The 22,202-nt window shown below is 40.7% G+C and overlaps 1 protein-coding gene across 1 annotated transcript in view; it reads right to left on the minus strand.

The window, feature by feature from the left end:
- Positions 1–4,050: 4,050 nt before the first annotated feature.
- The window catches only part of hs3st4 (heparan sulfate (glucosamine) 3-O-sulfotransferase 4), a gene marked incomplete at its 3' end in the record, with an annotated part of 117,627 nt that continues 99,475 nt past the window's right edge, over positions 4,051–22,202 (minus strand). The window contains exon 2 of the mRNA XM_080724359.1: positions 4,051–4,705. Coding sequence (XP_080580485.1) covers positions 4,051–4,705 — 655 coding nt within the window. The remainder of the gene's footprint in view (positions 4,706–22,202) is intronic.

Raw genomic sequence — 22,202 nt, forward strand, 5'->3', positions numbered from 1 at the left:
GATGACGACATCGACGGCAGCAAATCTGGATAGCCTGTTTTGAGAACCCGTGGGATGCTTTTAACCTTCGCCTTCCCAAAACCAGAGAAAGACACAACGGTTAGAAATGGGACTTTGTGAGGATAGAAGGTGCTAGTGGGACCCCAAAAAAAGGTTTTAAAATAGGAAAAGTGAAATTTCATGGTGTATCACCTTTAAGGGCGTGGTCACACCGAACTTTAATTCTACCTATGCGGGGTGGATTCTGACAATGATTTTCAATGGGAACAGAGCTTTTTTCTTCTACTTTCTTTCCTTTTTTTTCCAGAAATCCACCGATGGCAACAAACCGCTCCAATCCCATTGAAAAGCATTGTCAGAATCCGCCCGCATAGGTAGAATCATAAGGTACCTTTTCCCTTCCAGCAAATGTAGGAGGGAAAAGTACAATTTGTCTTTAGCCTAATAGTAGCCCAGGAAAAAGAAAAAAGAAAAACACAAGTACACAGTACTCAAGTAAATATACTGTGTCTGTGCTACTGTCCACCACATGACATTAATACATTGGTACATTTCAGTAAAATGATAACAATGGCTCATAATGAATATGAAACGGTTCTTTGTCATCCGAGTCTTCCTCTTTCTGTGCGGCAAAGCCAGCGGTGAACCACACAGCACCACATGACCCCCAGTGGGAGAAACACGTGGAGGACAGCTTAGCATGTCTTTCATGCGCTGGAACTCTCACAGGAAGGATGAATCAAAGTACCCCCACCAACAGTGATCTGTACCTGCAATAAGCAAAAGAAGTGTCTGAATCAGCTAATGAGAGCTTCAAATACACGTGCGTAAACTTTGGCAAGGAATTCCCTCATGCACGTGTGCCCGGCAAATGCAAATGATGTCACTTCAGAGCACAAAATGCTTTCATAGACATTTGGTGTATTGCAAACACAGGTCTACGGGCGCTCTAATAGCGCTGCAAGGTTTCTCTTGTGAATTTGCTGAATTACTAGCAGACAGATTGCATGGTTTGAGGGGGATTCAGCTATGGATGGAAGTATGAAACTGCAGATTCTCCCGAGAAGACCTGTCTTAGTTGTGATTATCATATTTCTTTTGTTTCTCAAAGAAATACAGTTTTCTTCTTTTCTTTTTCTTTTTTTGTACCGGTAATACAGCCAGCTTTTAAACAGCTCTGTGCAATAATCATTTGCAAATAATATTCACTCGCTTTTTATTCTTTTTTTTTTATCAGCTTAGCAGGTTATATGAGGTGAGAGTAGAGCGAGGGAGAGGAAGCAAGATGTAGAGAGACCAAGAGAGAGAGAGAGAGAGAGAGAGAGAGAGAGAGAGAGAGAGAGAGAGAGAGAGAGAGAGAGAGAGAGAGAGAGAGAGAAAGACATGCACAGACAGACAGAGTGATTGCCAAGAGGACACCAAGGGATGGCTGCACACAACAACCTCAAAGTGGAAGTTGTGTCTCTGGGAAAGTGAGACTCAGCGGTAAGTGTTCAGACTTGGTGTTACAAAGGGCAGTAAAGTGCTTACTTTGATTGAATCAATTGCTCTGCGTAACCAGCTGGCGGGTCCGCGCCTCCCCAGAGTGACAGGAGGGTCTCTGCAGAGAGTGAACCAATCCAAGCCTTGCGTTGTTTTCGGATGAACAGGGAAGATTAACAGTGCAATGCATCATAGCTGTGCCAACCAGCGATGTGTAGCAGACTGTATTTATTGACTCATTGACTCTATTGATTGTCTCAATTGATGAAAAGTCCAGAGACAACAGACAGATGCACAGCAAGTAATGCAAAAAGAGAAAACAAAGATCATGGGTCATGTTACTCTTATTTCATTGGATAAGCATGAATAAAGTAGGATTTAGAGAGAGAAGCAAATACCTGCAAAACCCTGTTATTATAATCTTTTACTCTAGCACAGTGGTTCCCAAACCTTGCAATGCCAAGGACCCACAAACAGCTTCCGGCTGTGGGCGCCCTATAGCAAAATGGCTTCACCCCCAAAAAAAGAGAAAATAAATTGCAAATCTACAAGCTCACAATGTGTCATGCTGCAACGCGTTGTGAGCTTGTAGCTCTGCTATTTTCCATATACTGTATATTAAAAGCTTTTTTTATTTGATAATTTATGAAAAATAATGACATGCCCAAAATAGGGATGCCAACAATCTCATGAATTATTATTCATTTTAATTATAATTCTTATGATATATCATTTGTATATATAATTTATTTTTAGGATATTTTCTTTACCCTCTCCCAATTCCCTCCCGCCCCCACATTGAAAACCACTGCTGTAGCATGTGTGACAACAACCCAGTTTGTCCTGTTGATCACAAGCAGGTGGAAGTAACCTTTAGGTACATAATCACGTGTCCCTGACAAGCATCAGCTGATCTGATTTGGATACATACAGTACAGTAAACAGCTCAGTAATTTATCTGGATACGTAGCAAAATTCACATTTTGACATTGACATTGTTCCATTGACAGGTTCACTCAATAAGCCATTAAACTCTAACGACAGCAAACGGCAGATGTTTGTCAAACAACTTCTGTGCAGTCGTCCCGTGTTGTTCTTCACCCTCATTAACCTGTGTTACGTCAACAAGAAAGGGAAAGGGACTCTGTAGAGAACTGTCAGATTTATCTTTTCTGGTCTATCAAGCATGTTTTGGCATGGAAATGGTTATCATCCGGGTGTAACATGATTGAAAGCATAAACAATCCTCTTGATATTTGCAGTTAAACAAATTATATGTCATTATGTTAAAGCCATTGATACTGCACCACGTCAGAGTGCCTGGTCTATGGAGGACGCTAATACGCAGTCAACTATGCAGCCACTTTTAAAACCCAAGTATTGAATGTGAATGGCAGGCGCCACACATCTATTTTGCTATCGAATATGTGTGCAGTTATTGAGTGCAGGGCCACAGAGATATTGACACTAAGGAAATTAACACTTTGGTCAGACTGGATGGATGAAGAAAAGAAGAAGGATTGTCTCCACATATAATACAAACACTGACAACTGAAAAAAAAAAAAAAAAAAGACGAGTGCATGTCGAGGGATTATTGCAGTGGTCCTCAACCTTTTCAGGCCGCGACCCCCAAAATAATCATATTTTAACTGGGGACCCCCCACCCTGACGAGCACTAAGAGTTTAGGCATTCCATTTTGTATAACATGGTTCTATTGTGAAAATAGCAGATCTACATGCTCACAACGTCGCGTTGTGAGCATGTAGATCTGCTATTTTCACAATTTCTGCCTCTAATATTTGACAATTTAATTTGGCATTCAAAAGTCTTTAAATTGTCACTTTAGAAATGTGCAGATACCCTCTATAGACTTAAACTTGATGTTGATTTGTTTACAGTTGAGTGAGAAAACAATGTTGCACATTAAGTTAATCAAAATAATGTGGGGACCCCCCTGGGGGTCCTGACCCACAGGTTGAGAACCACTGGATTATTGTACTATTTGTCTACCAATTTATTTTTATTTTATCTTCTCTACAGCAGCAGGACAGTGTCAAAAGAAAGAATCCATAGCACTTTCTTGGCCTCAGCCATTTGAATAGAATGTCTTTTTGTACTGTATGCTGGTGGTGAGTGGGTGTGAGGGCAACAGACTGCAAGGAAAGTAAAGGGAGGAAAAAACAGGCAGAGTTTTGCCCTTAGGGCTCACGAGGTAAGGACACTTAAATCATCGCATGCATTGCCATAGTCAACAGGATTCTTTTAGATCAGCTCTTTTGCTTTAAAAACAAAATGAATAAATCATCTCCTCTTCACAAATATAAATATATTTTTATGTATAATATATACAATAATGTTTTTGCCACCATCAACAACATTAGTATTGAGGGAGAGAACAAAAAAGCATGTCAGTAAACTCTTGCCGATGGGTACAGACATTGCAAAGACAGTCTATGATTGATTGACGTGCTCAAGCAGTCTCTCTGAAGATGATGCCAAACGAAAGTTGTTGTTTTATTGAGAAGGCTGGTGGTGTGGCTGTGCTATGTGCCCAAATCACTGTCTGCTAGTCCTGAGAGCTACGAGATTCCCCGGCTTCCCCCAGCTCCCATTCAAAGTTCTGGCCAGTCATTTGGTAGAACATCATGTTAAAGGGTTTGTAGAACTTGTGCAGTCGGCGAATCACGTCAGGGTCAATTTTGGGATGAGTTCTCCCTTTCGACTTGCCTAGACACCTCGGGGTGCTGCTGTCCTCCGGCTTCTTCAGACACGGGAACCCTTTTGTTTTGTTGAAGTAAAAATGTTTATCCGTGACAATGCGCTTCAGTCCCAGGAAATCCTGCACTTTGGCCATCTCACCTGCCGGATCAACGATAAGCCTCTCCCCGCTAACAAAGTGCATCTGAGCCAGAGGGAAGTACTGCATCCAGCTCTCCAGGTGGAGAGCATATATTCCTATGCGCAGGGCGCTCCATGACGCATCTATGAGACCCAGCGTCCGGTTCTTAAACGCCAACACCTCAAAGGTTGGAATCTCGGGTTTCTTTGACAATGTCTGCGTGTAATCTGAAATGGCTCTTGTGACAGGGTTACGCACCACAATGATAAGCTTGATGTCCCTGGCCATCGTGTGGATGCGTTTTGGGGCATGGTTAGTCACAAAGTAGCTGGGCGTCTTCTCCATCGTGATCTGGCCCTCCAGTGTTGAAGGCATCAAGTCTCTGTGAACACAAACAGCAGACACAGCAGTTAGTTCGGGCCAATGTGACATTCAACACCTATTTTGACACAAATGTTACACCCAAGGACACGGTGCAAGCAATTTTAGGGCGTATATCAAACATAGAAGTTAATTGAAATTACAAGTGAAAATAACCGTTATTAACACTGGACATTATGTTGTGAGGGAAAATGTACAGCTAATTACACCCATGGAGTAATATGCAAGAGATAAAAGAAAAGAGATAAAATGGCAGGCGAACAAGTATGCTCATTGCTTAATTGACTCCATCTGTGTTACTCCAGGAGCTGTTTTGGAACATTAATAATGAGTTCGCTGCATATCATTAATACTGTGGTGCCTGGGGTATTGTTTTGTCATACATTTATTATGCGTGTGAGGCTCCACTGCGCTCTGCTGTGTGAGATTCATTCCTCAGCATTCACATGCCTTGTGAGCAGGCACTCCTCTTTCTCTTTCCTCTCTGTCCAATGTTTAAGGTTAGAGGCTGTTCAATGAAGGGAACACTAGATTCATTATGAGTTTCATTGTGATCATTAATTGTAGGATAGAAATGTTCCCGTCTTTGGAACTGTGTCCTGTCAGTATGGGAGATGCCTTTTGCCATGGTCACAAATATTATGGTCAAGGTTTTCTCTGGGAAAGAGAGTGGTACAGTAAGTATACTTCATACACACTTACAGTATTTGTTCAGTTAAAAAATGTATATTGATAAATAAAGCATTGTGTTATTACATCAAACAAATCCTCACCAAATCCTTACATCTGTGTCCAATCCTAATCCCTGCTGTTCTGTTTGTTTATTGGCTATTGGATTCTGTGCTAAATTGGTACAATAAATCCTTTGTGAGACAGCATTTATTTACTTAGAACTTCAACTATAAGAACCATGAGGTACTGTGTAATCTAAAACGAAATGGAATCCAAGTATAATCTGTGGGTTTCTTTGTTTGGAAATACATTTGTTGTTTACAAGCATACAATGAAGTTCTTCCATGGACTTGCAAGGTTAGACAATATTTCCTATATTCATTATATAAAAGCAATTTCATTCTTGCCAAAAAAATAAAATAAAATAAAATTCCCCCATTAAGTTGGCCAGCAGTACAAACTTACAGTAACGATACGGGTCACATCAATCATTCGCATCTTGGACATATTCTAAATTAGCTGTTCTCTGCAAAGAATCCAATTTACTGTGTAAAGCACATCAACTGTTATGCACATATCGACCACCCTCACACACACACACACACACACACACACACACACACACACACGGATACCGAGCCGCAAGACTCACAAGTGGCTTAGTAATTGCATCTCAGTAACAGTATTGCATTCCTGATGGGTAATTTCCCCTTGGATTATGTTTTTCTCCAGACACTATAGAACTGTGGTTACTTCTTCCCCTGTAATGGGATATTAAACATATCTACAGAACGCATGGCGACTGGGAGGAATATTAGTTTTCATTATATACCCCATCAATGTTGCACACTTCTTCACTTACAGTAATGAATGGCTAAAGATTTCTTCCAACCTTTCAAGGTCTTGAGCTCTTCACTGCTTAAAACTCAAAGTATGAGGCATCAGTGGTAGATGGCACAAAGTTTATCGAAATTAAAACACAAGGAGGAGGGCAAACTGCACAGCACACTACAATTAATCACCTTGAAACCACCTATGTGAGGCACCTTCAGCCTACTGCGTGAGCCCGGGTGTCTCAGTGGTAATGTGCTGTGCTTCTTTGGAGCATATCCAATTGACAGGACAGACGAACAATGTTCAAGGTAACCTTTTTTATAAGGCTTGCACGTAACAAGCTATTGTCCTCATCAGGGCCCAACGCAGCTCATTATATGTTTAATTACCAAAAAATGGAAATGCACGAGCCGGATACTTCCCATTGTGATTGAGGTCCCATTTGATTGGGAATCAGTCATGGATCATGTGCATTTAAAATGTCAGTGGGAAAGGAGAGGCGGACCGAAAATCCAAATGCAGATAAACAAGGTAATTTAAGCCATTTAGGCCTACAATTATTGAATGCTCGGTGCCGCGCTGTGAGCTTGTAGATCTGCTATTTTTGAAAAATCGTGAAAATGTGTGCAAATTTTTCAATATATATTTTTCAAAGCAGACTTTTGTAACTCAAATCTCTGCTTCTGGGGGGTCCCTGGAACAACATATTTTGAGATAAGGGTCTGCAGCCTGAAATTTTTTGATTTTGGGGGTCCTTGACATGAAAGAGTTTGAGAACAGCTGATTTAGAAGAAGGATTTAGAAGTCGGGTCAAAGATCGAGTCAAAGATATATTCAAAGACTTGCACACATTTTTACGATTTTTCAAAAATAGCAGATCTATAAGCTCGCAGTGCGGCACTCGGTGCCACGCTGTGAGCTTGTATATCTGCTATTTTTCAATAGTTAAAGCATAAACTAATGGTTAAAGTGGTTCAAATCTAACGCGACTCGGGCGCGTTCCAGGTATTTGAGAGTTAATCCCTGTGTGCATGGCAGATGACTGTGCTCCGGCCTTGCAGTCTAGTGGAACCGAGGTAAACAAGAGGAAACGGTTAACACTCGTTCCTCTCCGCATCAGCTGTTCAGCTCGACACGGGTCATTCAGGTGGGTAGGTAAATAAAATGCACGACGCTAAAGAGGCCCTGCTTACCATCTGCTGTTTACAGGCGCAAAACCGAGAACACATCACATGACATTTGCCTTCTGTTTTACCAGACTCCAGGTCCGTTATTTACATAGACAAACAGAAGTGTGAAAAGAAAGTTTCCTGGAGCTTACAGTATAGCGTGCTCCAACTTCACTATCTAATAGGGGTGAGGGTTAAGCCTGATTTATACTTGGTGCACATGTGCTTGCAGTCCTGTGTGTGTGTGTGAGTGTGTGTGTGTGTGTGTGTGTGTGTGTGTGTGTGTGTGTGTGTGTGTGTGTGTGTGTGTGTGTGTGTGTGTGTGTGTGTGTGTGTGTGGACAGGGAACTACTACTTTGTGGGGACCTCATGTCCCCACAAAGATAGTACAATCGGAGAAAAAAATCTTGTGGGGACAAATTTTAGTGTCCCACAAGGTGTTTAGGGGTTAGGTTAAGGGTTAGGGTTAGGGTTAAAAATGAATGGAATGTCCCCACAAATATAGTAGACTATGTGTAATGTCCCCACAAAGTAGTAATTGCAAACCTGTGTGTGTGCGTGTGCGTGTGCGCGTGCGTGTGTGTGTGTGTGCGTGTGCTATGTGTACATATTGCCCAAACTAATAATTGTAATGATTTAGCCTCTTCAAGTTCTACCCAATGGCAGCAAAGGGTTTTTAGTGGAAGTGGAGAGAAAGCCATTTGACAGCAATAAATGTTAATTTGCATTCACAAAGTACAAAAAGAAAGATTAACAGCGGGAGCACTGCATAGTACATTCAACCTATTCACTTGCAAAAAATAACTTTTTTTTAGCAACTATGCAAGCAGCAAAACAGGTAGGTAGGTAGTGTAGTGTAGTGTGATAGATAGATAGATAGATAGATAGATAGATAGATAGATAGATAGATAGATAGCCCTAACATGTGGATGAATATTGTGTCATGCATTATTAGATAAAATACTGAGAGAGCTCTGTGCCACTTTCTTGTACATGCCCAGGACAAAATATGCTCTTTAACCTACCCAAGCATTGTATTAAATGTTTCATTATGTCCTGTCAGACTAGCGAAAGGGGATGTTTTCAGGGTCTTGCTAATTTACATCCCAGATACTAATAGGGCCGAGCTATGTCTTGGCGCACTGAAGGAGACTACAGAGAGGATTGGTTTTCTCTAATAAACACTGGCAGAGCAATAAAAGCTCCCTCCATCTCTCGTTTGGATTGATCATTGTTTTGTCGCCGGGTTTTAATCCACTGAACCTTCTCCACATCCTGTCAAATGCAATCAACCATTCTGGCCGAGTCCACATACAGTAGTTTTGTCCAGGAAAGACAAAATCCTTGCCAGTAATGCGGGCTGACTTCTGATACCAAAATAATGCTGTTATTAAGAATGTTTCAAGTGATTTGTAAATAGTTACATTTTGATCTATTAATGGGGACGGCCTTTGTACTTCCCAACGGTAAAACTTCTGGACACCAAGCAAAAGTTGTGTGTGGAATAGCGATGGGACGTTATGAAAATGTCATATCACGATGATTGTGACAAAAGAAATCACGATTTACGATATTATCGCAATAATCAAAATCCATTATCCCGGGGCGGAACATTTGCCCAAAAATAGCAGATCGCTTGTAGAATGGCTATTTTTTCGCAAAGACATTTGATAGAGTGAAAAAAAGACTATCAAGTACCTTTTACCAATTATAGAGGGTTTAAGTGGTACCGGATATGCATCTCGGCAAATGAAAAGGTGAATTGATCCCAGTGCATGACGGATATCACGATAAATTAAATTTCCGCAATACGATTATCGTGAGTGTTTCTTATCGCGATAAACGATAATATCGCTCATCGTCCCATAGTGTGGAATATTCACATAATTAATTATTTAGTGAAATAGTGATCATTTGATTTGGTTCCTGCCGTTCCTCATCTGGAGGAAGACACAATATTCTCCTTCCTTCCTCCTATCCATTTAGCTTTTGTATATCGTCGTTGTCGGGTGGAAACCTTGTATGTCCAAAAGCGTTTGTTTTGTATTTATCATTTAGAAAATGAACTAAACTAGTGAAAACAGCCGATCTACAAGCACACAGTAGATCTGCTGTTTTCACTACTTTTGTGCGATGGCCTTGTCTGATGAAGCAGGGCTTTACTTCGCGAAAAACGTAGACATTTGAAACTTAATGGAGATACGAGGTTTCTGCTCGACAGTGACGATATGCTGTAGGCATTCTGCCACACGATGCAATATTGTAGAGGATGCAAAATAAACCTTCGCAATTCAGAGACACGAAGAGCAGTCAAGGTATGATTTAGTAAATCATACAGAGTAATTTAAATAACTCCTCCATTATTGCCCCTTAACCCGGCCCCCACTAAAACATACATATTAATGAGGTTTAAAGTGCAACAATCCTGTGCCCTAGTTTATTACATATTCTCCATATGTAAAAATCCTCTGCACCTGGTTAGTAGATCAACTTTCAGTAAGTTGAGTGCAAGAGCATTATCACCCCTTAATATATTAATATCTGGTCCTACTGTATAATGCTAAAAGAGCAGTTAGACAAAGCACACTTTGTGAAACACATCAGCTACATAATTACTTGTGATATAAGAGACATGCAATTTGAAAAATACAGCAAACCACTCAATGGCTGTGTGCTGCAAGTAACCACAGTGGTGTAGTTCCAGCGTTAAAAGGATCCCTGGCTAATACGACAAATATGCCTTAATGCATTATAATTGTCCTCTATAACTACAATGTAACATTAAAATATTGTATTTCTTCTAGAAATAGCTAATCTTTCACTCAATAGGGTAAATGCCTGTCGCAACACAAACACATTTGAAATATTGATTTGATGCTCATATTAACCATAGGAAGTATTATGTTTGTTTTTATTTGCACATAATATTTATTTCCAGGGACCCCCCAGAAGCAAAATATGAGTTACAAATGTTTGCTTAAAAAATACATATATTCAAAGATTTTGACCCATTTTCACGACAAAACAAATAGCAGATCTACAAGCTCGCAGCCGCGCTGTGAGCTTATATACTATTTTTCAATAGCTAGGGTATAAAATAATGAAGGCCCCTCCAACTTGGGCCCCAGTAACTCAGTCCCACTCCCCCCCCTTGTGACGCCCCCGTCCCCCCACTTTGAGAATCACTGTTACAGAGAGTGAGGTGTTTCCATTGTTAAGTCAGCTCCATTCTCTCTGAGCAGTCTTTCCTTGAAGCTAACAAATACAGTAGAGTACACAAACTAACCATTGACACTAACAAATACAGACATATATGGTGCAAAAAAATATGTTTTTTGCATTCTCGTTGAACACACAAGGTAATAACAGACAGCCCTGTAACATCTCACAACAAATATGAAAGGAAAAACTAAACAAAACGCTGTAAGCATCTTGTTATATGAGCAACAATACTTCCAAGAGATGCACAGAAACATGGTGCACGCATGTTTCACAATTATGCAGTGTGTAATCCCCGTATTGCATCTAACTAGTGCATGTTTTCACTAACAGTGACGCACACTTAACAATGCTGATGGTTTACAGAGAAGAGAAGGGGGGAGGGATGGCCGTTGGTCAGGTGAATCATTCCCGTGTTGTGGTCTCAACGTTTGAAGAGCACAGGAACAAGCGAGCCGTGTTTATTTTCCACATTAGAGAGGGTCGTAGTGTCACTGTTCTGCTGTGGGCTACTGGTGGAAAGTAACTAAGTGCATTTACTTTTTACTTTACTGGAGTACTTTTCAATCATTTTTATTTCTACTCCACTACATCTCAGTTCAATTCAATTCAAAGGAGCTTTATTATATTATATGTACCGGTATTTATTTAACATCTCAAAGGCAAATATTGTACTTTTGCTCCACTATAGTTATTTGAAAATTAGTTACTACCGGTAGTTACTCTGTTGCGACCGTCAGGCAGTTACTATCAAAACCTCCACCGGCTGTCTGTCCGTCAGTCGCGTCACACTTTTCCCCTACTCATATCTCCACCACAGTTAGCCCTCATTTCTCACATGGCCCTCTTCTAGCGCCACCATGAGGCCGATTCTTACAAGACACATTTTTGGACACTGCTCCAACTGATTTTCCCCTGAAATCACGCAAAGCGGTACACACTATCTCTACAGTCATGTCATCAAAATGCATCTGTCCCATCTAGCGCCACCATCTGGCTGATTTTTGAAAAACACATTTTTGGACACTGCTCCTACAGATTTTTCCCTAAAATCACGCAAAGCAGTACACAGTGTCTCTATAGTCATGTCATCAACATGGATCTGTCCCATTTCACATATTCCCTCCTGATTGGCTACCATTGCCTTCTAAAGTTTGTCTATGCGACCTGACAGTCGCTTATCTCCCGATTTAGGGAGTCTTACTGGTAGATTTTGATTATTATTACAAACCACTTCAGACCTATACTGTGGCAATTTAAATATAGCAGATCTACAATATAACGCAAATATGTATTGAAAATGTGGGAACCCTCACAATTGGTTGACGTTGAAATACTGTATCTAGGTAAAGATAGGTCAGATATGATATGAATACAAGGTTAAGACCAAAAACACAGATGTGTCTCACCAGAGTGCACCCAGTGCGGTATGCGTATTCCATGGTGCAGAACTGCAACAAGCATTACCATATAGAACCACTTGGCCTCTGTACTGTGGAGTGATGGGGTTCCACATAGTGGCCTTATCTCGGAAAGAACCCAAGTATGGGCTATAAAAAATATCACTGTTGCACTTAATAGCCTTCTTTCCAAGAAGGACACAGAAGACGGGGACTGCACAAAATCAAACTGCCTTTTGTTTCCTTTAGTGAATCAAAGTGCATGACAAAAACCCTGATACTGTGACGATGCAAATAGTCCATTATTAACTGCAGCATCTCAGCAAACTGTTTTGTATTTGACATGACATTAGTGAAGGTCTGGTTCAGTAATAGTGGCCCTAACAAGTCTATGCAAATACAGGTAATACAGTACACTTGGACAGTGTAATACCGTACAGTACACGTAGACAGTGTAAGGCAGTGGTTCTCAAACATTAAAATGTTTTCATCTACAAGCTCACAACGTGTTGTGACGCTTTGTGTACCTAGTTGTAGATTGTACATTTTTAACAGCCGAAGAATGAAATAGGGTTCAAGTGGTTAAACTTTTTTTTATTTGATTTTATTTATTTATTTTTATTTGCATGCTGGAACCCATCCGGAACGCCATCAAGGAGCCAGGGGGGTCCATGGACTCCACGGTGAGAACCACTGGTATAGTGTAAGGGAATGGTTCCTTTGCATAAAGCCTCAATTCAGATCACAAGGCATCGCAGCACGATGTCAGTGTGCAAACCACCTCGACCAAGAGCCACAGTGCTGCTGTTTCATCATTATGGATGGTTAATGGAATGTCATTACTGTCATTAATCTCCAGGGGTCCAGGTGAATACAGATGTGTGACTACTAGCTAAAGAGAAATTGACAGTCTTTAGAAGTTTTTGATCAGTCCTCCTATATTCAATTTAATTTTAATATGTGAGCATTTCTGTCAGTGGCACTTGTACAGTAGTTTCTTGTGTTTCATAAAGCTACACGTATACCTCTAAGTAACATATGTGATGTGTGTGTTCTGTGGTTGTACGTAGGTATCAGAGAACACGAGACAGCATGCATGACAGAGTGCATGGCTGCCGGCATCAGAGAAAGCACACTTCAGAGAGAGATTGAATTGATTTGGTGTCATGTCTCTGGTAGAGCTCGGGCGGTGCTTTGTCTGGTTTTGAGCCGGGCTGTGCTTGAACACCATGGGCCAGGGCTGGAGTTCTGGTCTCTACCCTACTTGCAAACCGGAAGAATAATTTACAAGCAGTGACGAGTCAGTGTCTAGAGCCTACCGTAAGGGGAAAACATAAATAAAAAATGGGAAAAAAATAAATTTGTAATTAGAATCCCCCAAGCCCCATGTATTTTTATAAGCAATCCTAAAACAATTATTTTCATTGGTTTGAATTGTTGTAATTGCATATTGCCTCTGGATAGCACACGCCCGAGAGGAGATAGAGTGAGGCAGAGAGTGAGTGCGGTAAAGAGTGAGTGAGTGCGTGCGTGCGTGCGTGCGTGCGCAGTGCGCACGTGTGTGTTTGTCTATAACCACACATATAGGATGATAGACATCTTTATGGTCCAGATATATACTATAGGTTTTGACCTTGTCCTTTTTAAATACTTTTTCATACTTTTATACTTGTTCTTTACAATTCTGCAGAGTCACAGAGCAAACAACTTTAGTAGTGGTTTTCAGAAACTTTTCTATCATGAAAGCGCTGTAATGAAATTTGTGCTACAGTATATCGTTACAAACAAATGATCAGCACTGAGCGACGGGTAGAAGAACCGAGTCAGTTTGTTTTAATTAAAACATAACACAGCCTCCCCACAGCAAACAGGCCTATTATACTCCCGCAGAACTATGAGCTTCAACAGAGCAAGTTGAGTATGGAGCTGACAGCTGGTCTAGATCAAAACCCTATTCCATGCTTTCTTCCCGAGATCCCCTGAAGACCGTTTCATATCCAACAGTGAGGGAGCCAGGTACTTCTCTCCCCACAACACCAGACTGCAGCACTAAGATCTGAGGCTGGTGTTCAAATGCCCTTTGGACACAGAACATTGTGAATAAAGCACAGGCAAGGATGAAAAAAAAAGAAACGACATGTATGTGGAACGTACATGTGCATCATCAGTTCATGGCAGCCTTATCTCACATCAAAAATAACACACTACACACTCAAAAATAAAATAAACGGTTCCTGCTCCATCCAAGTTTCCATCTCTGTCTGTGTGATTGTGACATTTTAAAAAGGACAATCGTCTCCTTTCCCGATGTAGACATGAGCATACAATGCCCATGGCAAGAATAAAATCCCTACATAATTGTTCATTAGGACTGAAATGCATAGTACAGCAAATAGCAATTTGCCACAGAATTGAATATTGACTTGCGTTTGTTTATTTGTCTTTGGATGAGCTGATGAATGCTTCGGGCTACACACACACACGCGCATGGCAAGCATGCACATACGCACACACGACACACACACAAAGCCCCTCCAAAAATCCTATTATTCATGTTATGGTTACAAAAACAAGTGAGCATGTGTTATTTCACACTGTGTTTTCACACTGTTGCAATGCTGACAGGTAAAACCATCATTTAAGCCTTCCTTCTTCGACAGAATGTTTTACTCAGAGAATACAGTCAAAATGTATTTCCTGAGTGCGCTCGGGTGGAATAAAAATTCCAATATCGATATATCACAGATATTCTTATACTGTATATTTACATCATTGCAGCTACAGTGACATCATGTTGAAATACATATGGGTGGCGCAGGGCAGGGCAGAAATATATCAAAACTGATATTTATGTAACCAATAACCAACGTATAATAATTGAATAATAGAGAAGTAAAGTTTTATTTATCTAACTATTCAATTAATTTACCGAATGTCTGTCCGCCGTCTACCGTCTGACCATCTGTCTGCATGATGAAATCACTGATACTAAACAGTGTCGCCACCATGGTAACAAATAATGCCCAACTGACATCAACAAAGCCCAGACATCAACAAAGCCCTAGTACTGACATCACTGACTGACATCACAACAGCGCCCAAATTTGGAGATGACATCAGAGACTGGCCTGGACACGGAACACCATATATGGGCATAAAAGAGTGCCAGCCAGACAGACGGATACAACGGGTATTGCACAACTGGACATCGATGGTGACTATTCTGCCCAACGGGCACCGCTCTGGGTTCTCCAACATTACTTCTGAGACTCCTACATTCAATCCCTCATCGCACACACCCGGGCACAGGACTAGTATTTAATTATTTGAGGCTATAACAAGCATCTCAAGTACCACCAACAGGATGCTCAACAGTTTTTTCCCCACGGTTTTTGGACACACTGGACTCGATTATTGTATATTTTACTTTTATATCTTTTATATGTTTACCATTGTTAATTAACGTTTCTTGAGATTTTGCACTTTTTCACTTGTAACACTAACTGCTGCTGTTGTTTCAAGCTGCACTGTAATGTTTTTCACCCACTGTTTTACATGTAATTCATGTGATGACACAGTAAAGTTCTATTCTTCTATATACTGACCTAAAGGCTTCTTCAGTGTTTTCACCACTGTCAGCCTGTCACTTTCTTGAATATTAAGTTACTGCCGTAATGTAATTTGCTTTTGTATTAGCTGATTATGCTTCAGGCTGTACATGAAACTTCATCCCAATATTACCTAATATGATATTAATTACTCATAATGTGATGATGTGTTGCACTCTACCGGGCAGAAACGACAAGAACGAAAATTAAAAAAATATGAAAGAATGCATATTTATTCTAAAATGACTAATCTAAAATAACTGTGAAGGACGTATTTTCTTAAAAGAACAGTAAATGGAAGTCATACCTGACTACGCCTGAGGCAAAGGCTAAAACGTACCTCCAGGAAATATTGCAGATCTGGTTCAGTTAACCAGAACCGATTAATATGACAGTTTGAACGAGACAGATTCCCCAGCCTGAGGAAAATGGCCAGCACTCATCCACTGACTTATCTGGAGATTGTACTGAGGTTGAGTAAAACTCTCGCTAATACTGCATGGCAGATGCTGTAACACGCCCTTATAAAACCTACACACACACACGCGCATGGCAAGCATGCACATACGCACACACGACACACACACAAAGCCCCTCCAAAAATCCTATTATTCATGTTATGGTTACAAAAACAAGTGAGCATGTGTTATTTCACACTGTGTTTTCACACTGTTGCAATGCTGACAGGTAAAACCATCATTTAAGCCTTCCTTCTTCGACAGAATGTTTTACTCAGAGAATACAGTCAAAATGTATTTCCTGAGTGCGCTCGGGTGGAATAAAAATTCCAATATCGATATATCACAGATATTCTTATACTGTATATTTACATCATTGCAGCTACAGTGACATCATGTTGAAATACATATGGGTGGCGCAGGGCAGGGCAGAAATATATCAAAACTGATATTTATGTAACCAATAACCAACGTATAATAATTGAATAATAGAGAAGTAAAGTTTTATTTATCTAACTATTCAATTAATTTACCGAATGTCTGTCCGCCGTCTACCGTCTGACCATCTGTCTGCATGATGAAATCACTGATACTAAACAGTGTCGCCACCATGGTAACAAATAATGCCCAACTGACATCAACAAAGCCCAGACATCAACAAAGCCCTAGTACTGACATCACTGACTGACATCACAACAGCGCCCAAATTTGGAGATGACATCAGAGACTGGCCTGGACACGGAACACCATATATGGGCATAAAAGAGTGCCAGCCAGACAGACGGATACAACGGGTATTGCACAACTGGACATCGATGGTGACTATTCTGCCCAACGGGCACCGCTCTGGGTTCTCCAACATTACTTCTGAGACTCCTACATTCAATCCCTCATCGCACACACCCGGGCACAGGACTAGTATTTAATTATTTGAGGCTATAACAAGCATCTCAAGTACCACCAACAGGATGCTCAACAGTTTTTTCCCCACGGTTTTTGGACACACTGGACTCGATTATTGTATATTTTACTTTTATATCTTTTATATGTTTACCATTGTTAATTAACGTTTCTTGAGATTTTGCACTTTTTCACTTGTAACACTAACTGCTGCTGTTGTTTCAAGCTGCACTGTAATGTTTTTCACCCACTGTTTTACATGTAATTCATGTGATGACACAGTAAAGTTCTATTCTTCTATATACTGACCTAAAGGCTTCTTCAGTGTTTTCACCACTGTCAGCCTGTCACTTTCTTGAATATTAAGTTACTGCCGTAATGTAATTTGCTTTTGTATTAGCTGATTATGCTTCAGGCTGTACATGAAACTTCATCCCAATATTACCTAATATGATATTAATTACTCATAATGTGATGATGTGTTGCACTCTACCGGGCAGAAACGACAAGAACGAAAATTAAAAAAATATGAAAGAATGCATATTTATTCTAAAATGACTAATCTAAAATAACTGTGAAGGACGTATTTTCTTAAAAGAACAGTAAATGGAAGTCATACCTGACTACGCCTGAGGCAAAGGCTAAAACGTACCTCCAGGAAATATTGCAGATCTGGTTCAGTTAACCAGAACCGATTAATATGACAGTTTGAACGAGACAGATTCCCCAGCCTGAGGAAAATGGCCAGCACTCATCCACTGACTTATCTGGAGATTGTACTGAGGTTGAGTAAAACTCTCGCTAATACTGCATGGCAGATGCTGTAACACGCCCTTATAAAACCTTGTTAAAAGAAAAACTGTAAAAACCCACATTTAACTCTTGAGTGTACAAACGTAACCAAATGGACCCCGTAAGGTTCCATGTGGTTGCATCTGTACACAGAGTTAACAGTGGATAAATCAACAGTGAAGGTTTTACTGTGTACAGCAACATATTGGCCGCACTGCCCAAGAGCTTTATCATAGGGTTAGCTTTATAATTAGCTTTATGAAGCGTTTTTACACGGCCGGAACCGCAGCTATAGGCACTAACTAACCGTTTGTATTGAAACACCTAGCGCTGCCACATCTGCTTGGGTGACAAGAGCGAAGGGCATCCATTAGCGTGTAAATAAACATGCACACAGAGAAGACATAAAACCATTTCACAGCGCAGAGGACCCATATGGCTAATTCCATCCCAGAGAACAAGTGGCAACAAACCAGTCACCGAAGACATTGACTTTAAGAGCATCTGTTTGCATCACAATTCATTTTGTAACCATGGCATGTTGAAAATGAATGTTTCAATAGGATGTATAGCCTTGCTTATTTTAATTTGAGTGTATAGAACATACAGGAAACTAATATAAATCCGGTAGACCAGAGCAAACTCTGAAGATTCCTGAGTTCATGTCAAAGTGTCCCTTGAGCAAGACGCTGAACCCCTAAATTCTCCAGATGATGAACAGGTTGACGCCTTCCTTGCCATGCATGGCTGCCTTCACCAGTGGTATGTGTGATTGGATGAATATAATGCACATAAGGTGCTATATAAATGTACCATTTACATATCCCACAGTGCATATTGTCCTTGAGATTACTGTATTTTGGTTTCTCACACATAGGCAAGTGAAAATAGTGAAACAGTGAAAAATAAATAATAACAGATCTACAAGCTCACAACTCTCACAACTATCCTTGCAGATTGGCTATTTTCACAATTTTTGCTGAAGGAGAATTGTGCTTTATTTTTGGTGGCATTGATTAAACCCCCGTTGAATACTTGCTCTGTCTGTGTGACATTTTAAAAACAGTAAAACAAAAGAAAAGACAAAATGCAGCAAAGATGACTAGGAGTCAGACATTTCTTTAGATGCAAGCTAGAAATAAAACAGGTTTATATGAGCAGGCATAGAGTATATGCTCTTTTAGGTTCAGTTAAAATTAAAACAACATGTCATCATAGTATAACAACGCAGCCGATTTCTGTCTCTGAATGTTATTTTGTTATACTATTTTCAAACTTAGGCTGCTGTATATCTGTCTGATATATTCTGCTTTACTGTAGTCTGGACTCATCAAATCACTTTTCGACAATTTCATTTCAGGAACTTACAGGCCCTGTATCCCATCGGGGATACTGTGGCATTATCCCCAATTAATTCCTGAAAGTAGGCACTGGTTTGCGCTCTATTTTGGGTGTCTCTTTCTGACTGTCGCCGACAGACACTGTCAAATCAGAACGGATCCAAGACGACTTTCTTGTCAAAAATAATCACATCAGATAACTCACTGTTCTTTGACTGGAGGCATTTGTATCCTTTCTGTTATGCTGTATTTCCAGCTTGCGTACAAAAAAGTGCAAGATGTTTGGCAGACACTCCAGATAGGCTTTTGTTGAAGTTTAGGCAATGTTTCTGACCTCGTCACTGCTCAGATTCAATAGTCATGCCGCTGAAACCACATTAAACTATCTACGTACAGTGGGAAATAACTCTGTTTTGTACAGGTCTGGTAATAATTATAAATATTAAATACTGACTTAATGGAATATATACATTTAGGTTACACTAAATTTAGGGTACTGATCACAAGCTCACAGCACATCACACTGCCGCAACGTGATGTAAGAGATCAGCAATTATTTTCTATTTTGTCATGCAGCAAAGGTTTAAGTGATTAAGAAAATGCTCTTTTTATTTTTTCGAATGAAACACTGATTGGCCCTTCTCCCAGTCCAGGCTGTAATTGACTCAACTGAGAGTGAAGTGTGACAGTGTGAGAGAGGTGAGAGGTGACAGACTGATTGACATGCATATAGCGACTTAAGAACAAGAATACAAACTAAAGAAAATGGCAAGAAAGTCCCAATCCTGACGACTTTTGCTGCGTGTCACCCCCCATCTCTTTCCCCGCTTCCTGTCAGCCTACTGTACACCTATCAATAAAGGAAGAAAAAAATGATATATATAAATGCAAAAAGTTAAAAATTGCTACAGGTTTAAGACCATACTGGCAGCAGCAGCAGTGCTCTAGAGAAGGATGAGAATTGATATTGAGGGGGGCCGCATACAAAGTACCTGTCCTGGCCCCAAATCACTAAATCCACCCCTGATTGTTAGTGAATGAGATGACTCAAGGTGACAGCGAGTTTGAGATTTTGATTGACTGCGCCACCCTCTCAGAAGATCGCGTGATGGCCTGATGGGATTGGAAGCGACTTCTCGGTTAAACTGTGCAGCGTTTATGATATGACGGGAAAACCCTGAAGCATGATGACAGCAAAACAACATCCATGCAAGACTTAACCTCTTAAACCCTAAGTACTTTGATGACTGGAGTCCCCCGAGGGTATATAATAGGCCCCCAATTTTCTTTGCAGAGAATAGCCAATCTACAAGTGCACAACCCTTTATGTTGTGACGCATTTGGGCGCGTTTGTTAACTTGTACATTTATGCTGAAGGTTCACCCCAGAATAGGGACGTTGGGTTCATGTGGTTTAACCTCTAATCACGCTCCAATAACAACATCAAGTCAAGTCCTACTGAACGGTTATGGTTGACCTGGGAGCCTTTGTTACTGTGGCTGCATTTGCCGAAGCACTTTGACATGTCATGGAATAGTAGTTTATATAGCGCTTTTCTCTATCGCACTTTACAGTGTAGTTCTCCTTCACCCATTCACACACACTGATGAAAGAGGAAACCATGCAAGGTTCAGCGTCTTGCTCAAATACACTTTTGACACGCAACCAGGAGGAGCCGGGAGTCGAACCTGGAACCTTCGGATTCCAAGATGGCCGCTCTACCGCCTGTGTTTCATAAATTAAACGATCCTACTGTTATGATACTGAGTTAAAACGTGTAGATTCACAGTGGATGTAATAGAATAGAAAGTCATCATGTATTAGGTTAACAGTAAATGGTTGAATGACTGAAGCTCTAGCTGATGTAACAAAAATAAAATAAATCCGGGAAGCAAAGTATGCCAACCTACTGGTGTGTGTAAACTTAGTCAGCTGATTTCAAGCCATTCAAATTTACTGTGCTATCATCACTTTTTTTATGTCTGCATTCTCTAGCTTCCCTAGCCTAATTCTACATGTAGTATTTTAGTGCATTTTATAGTGTAACGCCTGTATGATCTTTATCAAGTGAAATTGGTACGGTGACATGTTATTATTGTTGCAACGGTCCGCATCACATATTGCAATGGCATAAAATATCGGGGTTTCCCTATTCATTTCATCCTTTAAGCTATGGACTCCGAAGCACATATTTTTACCAGGATAATGATGCCCCGATCACAGTTTGAAAATCATGAATTTGTTTTGCAGTGAACCAGATTCTGTGTGCTTGGAACGTGTAATGTGACATGTTCCCTGTTGGAGGATTTAGTGTCTTTTGCAACCAAAGATAACGCTGTGTGACAGAGGCTTATTTGACAAAGATCATGCAAAGTGACTGCTGCTACCGTATGACGCATATCATATCAGCCATCGTATCATCTGGTCGTACAATAAACGTAAAAGCTGCAATCCCTAAGTTTCATTGTACCCGAGATTTGAACCAGGATGGCCTGTGTGGGAGATAAAGCTTGAACAACTCTTCCAAGACAAAATCCCTGCTTGGCACGGGGAGATGTCCTTCTCTAGCCTGACACTCAGCCTGAATTGACATTTCGTTTCACTTCATTATTCAGTCTGAAGTCAGTTCCGCCCACGGCGTTTGCAGGGATGGGCGTTGCCAAAATGAGGCACTGTTCAGCGATTGGTTCACCGACCAACACATGACATAGTGTTGTTATGTGTGCCTGGCTGGCTAGTGGGCTAACCTGTTGCTTGCTAGTGCTACTTGCTAACCAAAGAAACAGTCAGAATAGGAGCACTACGAACTAGTAATCAAACACAACATAACATGCCTGCTACTGGTGTTTCATAGCGAGATCGATACGATCGCATTTTACCGCAATTTACCGCATTTTACCGCGACACGATGTGCGGTACGGCGGCGGCGCTGGTGTACTTGGAAACACACATGAGTTCTGGGAAACCCCCACACACGCTGATCACAAGACGCTGATTCACGACGCTGATTCGCCCGTTTGTATTTTCAACCGAGGCAGGCCTCCTCATTGAGAGCGATTCTAGACCTGAATCGCCGAAACAAAAAAATTAAAGGGGTGTGGCTAGC

This window comes from Nannobrachium achirus (assembly GCF_963921795.1).
Source record: "Nannobrachium achirus genome assembly, chromosome: 4".
NCBI classification, from domain to species: domain Eukaryota; kingdom Metazoa; phylum Chordata; class Actinopteri; order Myctophiformes; family Myctophidae; genus Nannobrachium; species Nannobrachium achirus.